General features: G+C 28.6%; 1 protein-coding gene across 3 annotated transcripts; it reads right to left on the bottom strand.

Moving 5' to 3' along the window:
* Nucleotides 1–3794: 3794 nt before the first annotated feature.
* On the bottom strand, nt 3795–10972 carry LOC110650905 (DNA-(apurinic or apyrimidinic site) endonuclease, chloroplastic). 3 transcript variants are annotated; one of them, XM_021806048.2, is made up of 13 exons: nt 10880–10972; nt 10153–10238; nt 9461–9647; nt 9274–9374; nt 8479–8558; nt 8093–8332; nt 7611–7855; nt 7271–7381; nt 6438–6575; nt 6288–6335; nt 5658–5738; nt 4990–5149; nt 3795–4416 (listed from the first exon to the last, which is right to left on the bottom strand). In XM_021806048.2, the coding sequence occupies exons 2-13, from the start codon at nt 10203–10205 to the stop codon at nt 4295–4297; spliced, it is 1566 nt and encodes a 521-aa protein (XP_021661740.2). In that variant the 5' UTR covers nt 10206–10238; nt 10880–10972; the 3' UTR covers nt 3795–4294. The 3 variants fall into 3 exon arrangements, with proteins under 3 accessions (XP_021661740.2, XP_021661744.2, XP_057999930.1); XM_021806052.2 differs by lacking the exon at nt 10880–10972 and having other exon boundaries at nt 9461–9639; nt 10153–10285; XM_058143947.1 differs by lacking the exons at nt 10153–10238; nt 10880–10972 and adding an exon at nt 9759–10130.
* Between the last annotated feature and the right edge of the window lie 1094 nt (nt 10973–12066).

Here is a 12066-nt window from a genome sequence, read left to right as displayed (position 1 = left end):
ATGGAGATAGGGCCCCACTAAGTACATGCCACAGGCAAGAGAGTAGAAGGGTACCAGGGATAGGGTCTAGTTTCAACGTTGAATTGCTGATATTGATAGTTATTGATTTATGTTAAGTATTTAATATAATTATATTTAATTATTATTATATATAAAATAATTAATAAATATAGATATTATATAATTTATTTTATTATTAAAATAAATATAAAATTATAAATTTATTATATTATATTATATTATTTATTATTAAATTAAATATATAATTATTAAATTAATGTATTATATTATTTATTTATTATTAAAATAAATATATAATTATTAATTTATTATATTATATCATCTATTTTATTATTAAAATAAAAAAATAATTAATTTTTTTAAATAATTAAATAACTTTAAAATATAGATAAAATAATAAAATTATTATTATTATTGATAAAGAAAAATTATAATTAATTTTAAATTTTTAAATGTAAATAAATATTTTATATTTTATAATATTAATAAAAAATATTTTAATAAAATTAAAATGTATTAATTAAAATATTAAAATTATAAATGAAAAAAATAAAAGTATTAATAATATTAATTTTTGAGTTAAATAAAAAAATAATATGATTTAAATAAAAAATAAAATAAAATTAACCGTTGATTAATGAGAAATAATTTTAAAAATAGAGTTGATATAAATTATTATTTTATTTTTTAAAATTTATTAAACACTTTAATTCATATATTTAAACATTTATTACTTATCAACTATATTTACAGGTGAACTAAACACTCTCTTAATTTTACTTATAATTTTCGACTTAAACTTTATTTGACATTGTTGTAAAACTGTAGACGAGAAAATATATTTTTAAATATATTAATTAAAAATATTAAATAATAATTTAAAATTAAATTTAATAAATTTTAATTATTAAAATATTAAAATAATAAAATTATTTTTTTTTAAATTGTTTTTTCAATTGTATATAAAATATATATATTTTTTTCATAAACAATAATTTTAGTTTTAAAATTTCAATATCAAACAAATACTTAAAACTTTAATTTATATAATAAAAATCAGATAAAATGTCCAATTCACCCCTAAACTCTAAGGCGAGGGTCAAATTTGTTCAAATTAAAAATTTATCCATATTAGTTAAAATTTTTATCCATATCAGTCCACATCTTTCATTTTAAGGCAAATTAATCTTATATTATTAGAATTTCTTCATGTGAAATAGATGAATAGTGAAAGTAAATAAAAAATAAAAAATAAAAAGTCAAATTCACGCCTAAACTTTGAAGTGATGATCTCACTTATCTAAATTTAAGTTTCAGCATAATTAATCATCTCTCATCAAATTTTCAACATGTGAAATAATAATATTGTGTAAAATTAAAAATGAAAAACTTAATTGTATAAAATTAAAAACAATAATAATATTATAAAATTTCTTTGCATCAAATATGAAAATTTTCATGATAGAAAAATCAGTAATATTGAAAAATACCTATAAATAATTTTTCTAAAATTTTTTAAGTAATTCTTTTTCATGTCATTTGAAAAAAAAATATTATTTTTAAGAAGATCCTATGAAACTCAATTTTAATCCTACATCAAACATTACCAAAAAAAACATTATGTTAGTAAAATCAAGAATATTGTAAAGAGCTCAAAATTAATTTTTTTTAATATAAAAACAATAAAATAGATAAAAAAAATAAAAAAATAATATTATATTAAAAAGGTGCTAAACCACTTGAGGTTCATGGGCGTCTTTCACAAACGCCTCATTTCTGGTAGGTGATGGCCTTAATTGGCTTTTAATCGAAAGTTTTAGACTTATTTAATTCAAAAGGTATTTAATCCAAAAAGTGATTTTGGGCAAATTTGACATTTGCCTCAATGTTTAAGGGTGAATTTGACCTTTTCATTTTTCAATAAAAATCCTTAAAAATTAATTTAAACCTTCGTTTATTTAAAGAAGTAATTTTTTAAATTTTAATAATTTTATTAAAATATAAAAATATTTATACATATATAATATAAATATGTATTATTAGTTTAATATTATAATTAAATAATATAAAATATTTTTCTAAAAAATAATTTCTTAACAATCAATTATTATAAAAAATATTTTTTATATATAAATTATTTTTTACGAAATAAATAAAGTCTTGAGTATTATTAAAATTTCTATAACTAATTATTACTGATTTTAAAATTAATTTATAATTAAATTTTACTTATTATAACTTTGATAGATATATCATAAATATTTTCAAATTTTAATTCATCTCACAAAAATTTTTAAACTTAATTATATGTATATAAATAATTTTAATATATGCTAAATAATAGCTTAAGGTTAAATATATTATTTTGCAAGTATAAGAAATAAAAACAAAAACTATATATAATATCAACCTATATATATATAAAAAAAAAACTATATGTAATTAGAATTTGAAATTATTAAAATAAAGTGAAAAAGAAAAAAAAATCTATTTGTGGGTTTCGTTGTCTCGTTGTGGAGATGGACTCTTCATTGGATATAGGGGTGAGCAGATTTCGGTTCAAATTAAAAAATTAAACTGAATTAAATTAATTTCATTCAATCAGTTCGGTCTTAAAATTTAATTAGTTCAGTTCGGTTTTATATTATAAAAATTTTGATTATTTCAGTTGGATTCAATTTTGAAGAGAAAAAAATCGATTAAATCAAACCGAAATGAATAATAATTTTATATATTCAAATCGAACCAAATCTAATCTAATTAATTTTTGAATTGATTTATGTTTATGAGAATTTATTAATTATATTTAATTATATATATATATATAAATTGTTTAATTTAATTGATTAATGGTTAATAAATTCAAATCAAAGTCAAAATTAAACCAAATAACTGGAAAATAAAGTCTAAATTAAAAAATCAATCAAAAATAAAAACCGATCAGTTTGAACCGAACAGAACTGAAATAGAGCGGTTTGATTGAATTCGATTTTTTATCAATTTCGATTCGATTTGATTTTTAAAATATATAATTCGATTTTCAAAATTTTATTCGATTCGATTCAGTTCAAAACAAATGCTCACCCCTAATTGGATCTTAATTTGGCAGTAGAGTGTCCAATTGTAAAGCTCTTCTTAAGGAGCTAAGTATGTTAGTTTTTGTTTTATCAAAACATAAGCGAATCAACTCTGCTCATTCTGTGGCTCAGGCAGTTATATCTTCGTCTGAAAAGGGCATTAGGGATTTTCCCCTCTTATTTCTTGATGTGCTGCGTTGTGATTCCAGTGACTTGTGAATTTTATTTAATGTTTTTTTAAAAATCTTTTAGATATTAATTTAAAATCAAATTAAAAAAATAATATGAGCAAAAATAATTATTTATAAGATAGATTAAATGGTTAATTAATTATAATATTTACAAAATAGTATACTAATGTTTTTAAAAATATAATTTTATTTTAAATAAATTGAAAATAGATGAAAATTTAAAACTTCTATCTAACACTATAAAGTTTGAAAGAGAATTTATATAATCATAAATGATAATTTGTTATGAATACTTTTATATAAAATTTAAAGAAAAAATATTAAATTGAAAACTCTGTTTGTTTCATAGAAAATAACTTATACGTAAAAATTATTTTTCATGCAAATTATTTCTTAAGAAAATGATTTTATGCATTAAAATAACTTATATGTAACAATCACATAAATCTCTGGCTTGCCTTGCTTCAAAGAAATAAAAAGGGATAATACCAACTAACATGGAACAAGCTGTAAACAGAAGAGCTGTTTTGTTTAAAAACATCTCTTCACTAAATATTTCACCATTTGCAGTGGCTGGTTAACATGTCAACACTATAATTTGCAGCAAACCATGAAGTCAACATAGTATGGTCTGTCATACAAATATTTACAGAAAAATATGAATAACATAATGCAATTACTCAAGCACCCTCATGAAAATCCAAACCAACTCCCAATATAATAGCAAAACTGCACAAGGCTTTTCAGTTTCCACTTGCTTCAAATTTTACGAATTTTTTTCCAATACAAAACTTCTGGCATCTCATTAAAAGTTCATTTTTGGCATATATACAAAAGGATGCCAAAAACATAGATTATGATACTGCTAAGAGATCAAGAAACTAGCCAAGTGAGATTCCATTTTACCTCTCACCATGAAATTGCATTCTGATGTTAGGTTTGATAACCTGCCGAACTGATCCTTGTGCCCCTATCTATTACTACGCTTCTAATAGCAGCAAAAAACTAGACCTTAAGTATTAGGCCAATAGGACAATGATCACTTCCAGCAACATCAGGAACAATGTATGAGTCATGAACCTTGTCAGCTATGGATTCTGAGACCAGGAAGTAGTCTAGCCGCCAACCTGTTTCAAATTTCAATAATACTAAATAAGATGCAATGCATAAAATTGTAACCTTGCACAGGTAATCCTTACTAGCTAGAAAGTCATGAATGTTGGCATGACATACACCATTCGACTTCTGAATACTGTCTACTGGGTGATGACTTTTTGGGATGCTACACAAAAATAATTCGTACCAATTCTTAAATGGCTTGAGGCACAAAGGCTGTCTCTTATTACTGTTGTTATTTGTTAGGGTGGTGATATTGCCAAGCATGTATATCCTACCCAAGCAACAATCTCTAAATTGACCACATCACCTTATTTAACTAGAACAAAACTGTTTAATACTTTTTAAAGCTAAGAGATCTGTCAATCCAATGTTATCGATCCAGCCTGACAAGTTCTCTACCAATATCATCACCCTCATTCCATGTTTAAAATATTTATTGAACTTGGAGAATGGTAATAGTCTTGTATACATGCCAGAGTTTTGGAAGTCTATATGAATCATACCCTCAAATTTTAAAAATGTCTGAATAGTAAATACACAACAAAAAATGTGCTCTAACTGTTGAACTCATATTCAGATACCTTTGTTAGTTTTCCGCGCGCCATGCCGATAACCCCAATAAGTATAGCCAACAACATTGGGATGTTGTTTTCTGAAAGTATCCACAAAACCCCTTGACAAAAGGTTTGTCCCAAATGATTGCCTTTCTTCATCTGTAAAACCAGCACTTCTTCTATTTCCCTGAACATTCATATAAAAATTAGCAAATATAAATATATAACACAAAAAAAAGAGACTATTATTATTACCCATCCTACCATAAAAATGAAGTCCTCAACTAAGTCCTTATCTTTTTGCAAGTGGATGTAGGCAATCACACAACATAAATAATGGATTAATAAAACCAACATTTCCAGGTAGCCAATAACAGATTTTTTTTTTTAACTCATACACGCCACAAATACATTTTATAGACCAATTTTACTGTTCATATAGGGGCATACCAGCGAAATGGTTAATCAAAAATAGAATAAATTATTATATCCAAAGTTTTTCCATAATGCAAAGCATATTATAAAAATAATTAAAAGAAAATATTTTACCCTTCATATTATGGTTCCAAACTGCAAATATGACAACATGAATACGAGACAGAACCTAAATTTTTTGGATTGAAAATATATAAAATATATATTAATTAAAGAAAATTAAAAATTCCATATAAGGCATTGACAATTATATTACTTACAGCAGGGTTGTAAATGTCTATCTCTTGATGAGCACAATTGAGATCACCAGTCAAAATAACAGGCTTTGACTTTTCCAGCTCCTGCATCATGCAGGCAGAGGAATATCAGCCAACTGTAGAAAGTGTTTGTAACTGTCTTTTGTAGTTTAAATCAAAAGCATATATATTGGAAAAAGATTATACCACCAAAGAGAAATATCAGCCTATTCCAAAGACAAATATTATAACAATTTTTTTTAAATATCAAGTTGCAAAAATCACAAGTCTAGAAACGTTTAGGAGATTATCTGAAATCAACAAGGCTTTAAGGTCAAACTGAATCACAGACGTCACTGTAAGATTGATGAGCATTAAGAATGCTAAGAGAAACTAATTCCCCAAATTCAAATCTGAATAATCATGCTTGAAGTAAAAAAAAAAATTCCAGAGATCTTACTTTACTTTCACATTATGTAATACACCATGGATGACACAGAAATTCATTTGTAATAGAAAGCAGAGAGGAAAAAACAATGCCTAGACAACTACCCAATGAGGAAATACAAACAGAACCAATGGAGAGAAAAGCATCTGATCATTGATGTAAAACTAACATTAAAAGAAATTAAGAAACATGTATATTCTGCTTACTTTCATGTAGTTGCTAAGAGAAGAATCCCATTGTGTAACCCTGTATGACTATAATTAAAACAGAGCCCTTAGAAATGAGAGATTATGATGATAAAATACATTAAATAAAATAATCTAAGTAAATAATGCAAGATGGCTGAGGTCAATTACCAGTCTTTTCAAGCCATCTCCAGAGTTGGGAACATAGGCATTAATTAAATAGAATGAATCAAATTCTGCTGTAACAAGTCTTCCCTCGCTATCATGATCTGGTATGCCTAGACCATAGCTCACGGAAAGTGGCTTTATCTGTTACAAAAGTGACAACACTAACAAGCCATTGACAAGCAAAACTACTGCATAAACAAAGGAACAGTTGCTTATCTTATTAACTCCCAATTATATTGGTATTGCTACAGGGTCCATTGACTGTTCTTTGTTTAACAAAGAGAGTGCCTAAAGGCCTACGTTGTTTAAAGAACAATTAAAATAGAATGAAATGAGATTTTATGGTATGGAAGAAATATTCAGTCGTGCAAATAGAGATCTACATTTTTAACAACAATTTCAATGATGATAAGCAAATATTCGCTGGAATAACTACAAGTAATATAGCCACCTCACTATATGGTGAATGAGTGGATTGGCGAAATTCAGCTTGATTTATCATCCAAAATGAATTCAATATATGGTGGACAGTGGAGAATAACTGAATTATAAATGTCCATCAATGAAATAACACCATGTATAAGGTTCTAAAGACACTAAGAAGACTGCCTTCGGGACCTGGTTATTGGACTTGTGATTCACTGCTTACAGACAAGTATAAGAAAGCATGAAAAACATAGAATCAAATCCCAATGCAAACAACTCTCATATGGATAAGGCAAGTTATTGCATTTAATCTGCACTGTAGCCTAGACCAAAGGGGATTCCCAATGCACCAGAAATGAAGAGAGAGAGAGAGAAAGAGAGAGTTTTCTTCTCAAAAAAGGATAAGCTACCCGAGAGACAATTGCAGTGCCTGAATAACCAAGTTTGGAATGACTACATGTCCAGAAGCTATTCTCGTACCCATCTATCAGACACTGTTTGATAGACTCCACATCCTTCTCCTGTTCCAAATATAGCAGGGGCAATTAAGACACTGTCAAATTTATCAAATCAAACCCAGTAGTTATATATGATTAGGAGTGTGTAGCTACACCAATGGAATATTTTTAGTCAACAAAACATGCCTAAACCCAACCCTCCCACCCCTCCCCCCCCCCCCCCCCCACCACATCCAAAACACAAAAAAAAAAGAAAAAATTGAAGAAGAAGAAAGAGTAACAATATACTTGCCTGTAGTTTGGTCTCTTGGAAGCACAACACATCAAAATTTTCTCTTTGGGCAAGTTCAACAGCAGAGAATCCCTCTGACTTTAACAATGCTTTTAACCCATTGACATTCCAAGACATTAGCTTCACAAACTTTGCATCCTCAGCAAGAGGCGGAGGCCTCATGGTTCTGGGATTATATGGAATCCAACATTTCTGAGGCTTCTTGTGAGCAAGAATTGTCCAGGGTTCAGCTTGAGGTATGGTAACTAGATTATCAGTTTTAACAAATTCACTATCAATATCAGAAGATATTTTTTCTCTTTGCTTGGGAAGACTTCCCACTAGCAATAATAATCATGTTCCAGAAGATTGTTTCAATTTGCTACTGTAACTTTAAATAACAATTCATGAGTACAAGGAGGCAAAAACAAAATAGTTCTGGATACAAATGATGATAACATATGAGTATTAATGGCAGAAAGTACTACTACATCATGAAATACCTGAGACTTCAGCCGTTTTAGTTGAGAGTTTCTCTTTTGTTGTGATAATTTCAGCATCAACTTTGACTGTTTCATCCTTGGCAGGGAATTGTTTAACCCTTCTCTTTATCTGTTTAAAACTTGAAACCTCTGAAACAGTATTGATGGTTTCATCCGGTACATTACCAGCTTTATTTTGCAGTGAAATATTTTCTGTAAAAATAGAGGATATATGTTCTTCTGCTTGCTGAGAGCCTTGACCTGTACAAGCCAGAAACATCCAATTGTGAGACATGAGCAATAGAATTTTTAGTATGATGCCAGGAAAATTTTCCACCTGAAAACATATTGAAATCTCAGAATAATGAAAAATCATAAGACTTATTTGTAATGGTGATATTGGTTACCATCCAAGTTCTTGACCACAAAATGCTTTAATGCAGCTACAAGGTCAGATTTACGACCTTTGGCAGGGATACCAACATTCCTGAAAAATTAAAAAGACATAACTAAACACTTAGGATCTTGGCACATACAATTGCGAGGTAACCTTAAATGACAAAGTATATAAACTAATGCTGACACTAGAAAGCTAAGCCAACCAATTTCGGTTAATTACAGACACCATTGCTTAGCAGCTCCTTCAAAGTAATATCATATGCCAATTGAAGGACAAACAATTGAACATATGGTCAACCCATAGCATATAACCTTTTGCCTCAAAAGAAAATAAGTACAGCTGCTTATTAGCAAATTGTTAAGAAGAAACGCATCACACACGTAAGGAGAAGAAGAAGAAAATAAAAACTTCCTTTTTCCATGCACAAACTTCAAGCATATGTGAGCTATGAAGTGCAAATTTGATAATATATGTTCCCCAAATTTTAAGAAATTTTTGCAAATCTTTCCAATAAGGAAATTTACAGAAAAATACTTTTGGATCTTTTCAAATTTAAGATAAAAATAAGAAATAGCTAAGACACAATATCTTCCATGTTAGATCCATGAGAATCTTAGCTTCTACTCACTTAAGAATAACAAAACCTTGGGATCGGGGGGTAACTAGAGGAAAAATAATGGGAATCAAAGCGTTGATTCTTTAATTTCTGTAATTTTCTATGGAAGAGAAACAACTATTTATGAATTACATTTGCCACAAATAATTTGCAAATCTATATACTAAGGGTCAAATGTTTATGTACCTCAATGTTGTTCTAAGTTCTTGAACTGTCATTGCCTCAATTTTTGAAGGATCATCCTTGATACTTTGAATTTCAACTGACTGAATTTTAGGATAATTTTCCTGTACATGGATCACTAACCATTTGTCATTGCCTTTTAATTACTAGGAACATCAAAAAGCAAATCAAGACAGACAATAACACTAACCTTGACAACAATACCTTCAGAATTGGGGATTGCAAGCTCTAACCCTTTCAGTTTCTTATTCTTCTTTTCCTCAACGATTGAGGATGAGTGTGCTGATGGATTCGAAAGCGGTCGTTTAGAACTCATTCTTCCCACTTTCAAAGAAACTAATGATTCAGTAGTCAACTGTCTTGGTCTTGCTGCAAAGCTACAAAATTCTTACTCAATTATAGTTTTTTTTTTTAAATTTTATTTTTTTTGAAACACTAAGCTATACCATAACAATAAGCTACCAAATGGTTACTGCATTCAAAATTACCTAACAAAAATCAGTCACGTCTGCATTTCCTTTTTATCCAACAGATATGAAAAAAAGCCAAGAAAAATGAAACTGAAAAGAAAAAATCTTCAATTTCCGATAGGAAAATTACCAAAAATTTTGACTTTAATATGAAACAATGGCTAACTAAAGCTTTACTACTTCAAATGCCGAGCTTTCGCAATTAAAAGGATAGACAAATGGCCCCTACACCCCCCAATCCAAAAAAGAAAAATGTAAAAATTCCCATTTGAAATACGAAGTAAATGTATGGGAAAAATAAGATTAGTGTTGATTTCAGATGAAAGCATTCACTATCAGGACACTCTTTTGCCCCTAATTTTCCAGGTGACCAAACAGAAATTTGATAAAAAGAAAAGCGTGATAGACAAACCTGGAGAGATTAAGGAAGGCCTTGAAACCTAATTGCAGTGCGTGGTTATTCATTTATCGAGTAACCGACTAAGACTGTCACGAAGCAGAGACGGAGAATAAGGTTGAAGATATGCGTACGTTAAGCATAGTCTAGGCGCAGATTAGTATTAGTCATTAGAAGCTGCGTGCGTGATATTTTATGTAGAAAGCGCAAATTCATATAAGGTGTGTCCATTTTTATTTGATAAAAAAAAAAACCGAAAACGACAACCTTGGGCTTAGGATAGTGAACCCCGGTGTGCTCCGAAATAAGACGTGGATTGATGTGTTTATTGAATTATATAATTTTTTTTTTTAAATTATCATAAATTTATTTTTATCACTAACTTAAATGTGTATCCATTTTTATTTGATTTTTAAAATTCTTAAACTCAATTAAAATATCCTCTATATATTCAAGAGAAGTTTATGTGTTTGAAATTAAAGTTAGGAGATAAAATTGTTTTTGAAAAAAATATCATTTATTGAAAAAATTATTTTATTATTTTAATATTTTATGATTAAAATAAAATTTAATAAAATTTAATTTTAAATTATTTTAGTATTCTTTAATAATGTATTTAAAAAAATATATTTTTTAAATAATAATTTTGTAATATCAAACAAACTCTTAATCTTTTTGCTAATACATTCCGTTAAATATATGGGAAAAGTCAAAATTACCTTTTTATTCTTCATTTGCAAGCTTAGCTCAAGGGAGAAAAAATTTAGAACCATGTGATTTTTTTTTTTTTAAATTCCCTATTACTCTTCAGGCAACCAACAAACACACAAGTAAAGAGAAATTATATCTCATGTTAATATTTGATATGGAATGATAAATAAATAATAACTAAACACATAAGCAAATATGGTTATTATTTTTTTTTTTAAAAAAGAAAATTGTAAGGTGGTTATAGATTTTGAAATCCATTCATATATATATATATACACACACACGTTCACTCATTGAGACCCACACATATATATATGTCCACTCACCATTGAATTGTCATTCTATTAGGAAATACTATATGGAATCACTGCTTTATTATATAAGCAAATATCCAGGTTTGGTAGTTACAAAAGAGATTAGTTTCATCTCTTTGTTTTGCCTTGTGAGAAGGATGGAATTTCCAAAGCAAAAAGTCCAATGAAGCCCATGAATCATAAGGAATTATTGGTCGAATCGAAGTTCATGGAGAAATTAAAGCAACATGCAATTAAAGACACCCAGTCTGATTATAGCTCAGAAGATTCAACAGGCAAAGACACCTTCAATAACCCAAAACTGATGGGAGTCTTGGGTCCAGGACTATCAAAACTACAAACTTGTTTGAGGTTGTCATTTTTCGAACTCACTTAACTATATCCACACCATCTCCATACCATCTCTTGGACCTAGAGCACCTACGTGTCCAACCTCGAATCGCAACCACCATAACCGGAACCAGCTCTGCCACTACTACTACTACAACAGTAAAATGCGACCCTAGAAGAAAAATTTTGAATTCAATGTTCTAAACTAATAATTTTCATGCTTTCGCTCCTTCAATGAGAGAAATCAGTGAAGTGGTGGGATGTCACTATCAACCTGATGTTGTCATTCAGTCCGTATTTAAACCTTCTACACTTATCAGTTTCTGTGGGCATCAACTCTAATGCATATCCGCTGAGTCTCACGAATTCCCGCTCATATTTGGAGACTGTAAGATACCTCTGTCTCAATGCTAGGAATTCTCTCTTTCTAGCCTCTAAATACACGTGACTGATGTATTTCTTTCTGAATTCAGCCAGAAAGAACTCCCATGTGATCTGTGCAGGCTATACCACTCTAGATACTGTCACCCACCATCTATAAGCATCCTCCTGTAGCAGTGACAAAGCATACTCC

The sequence above is a fragment of the Hevea brasiliensis genome, chromosome 3 (assembly GCF_030052815.1).
Source record: "Hevea brasiliensis isolate MT/VB/25A 57/8 chromosome 3, ASM3005281v1, whole genome shotgun sequence".
NCBI lineage: Eukaryota > Viridiplantae > Streptophyta > Magnoliopsida > Malpighiales > Euphorbiaceae > Hevea > Hevea brasiliensis.
The sequence above is the reverse complement of the archived record's forward strand: the minus strand, read 5'-3'. Positions and strand labels throughout refer to the sequence as shown.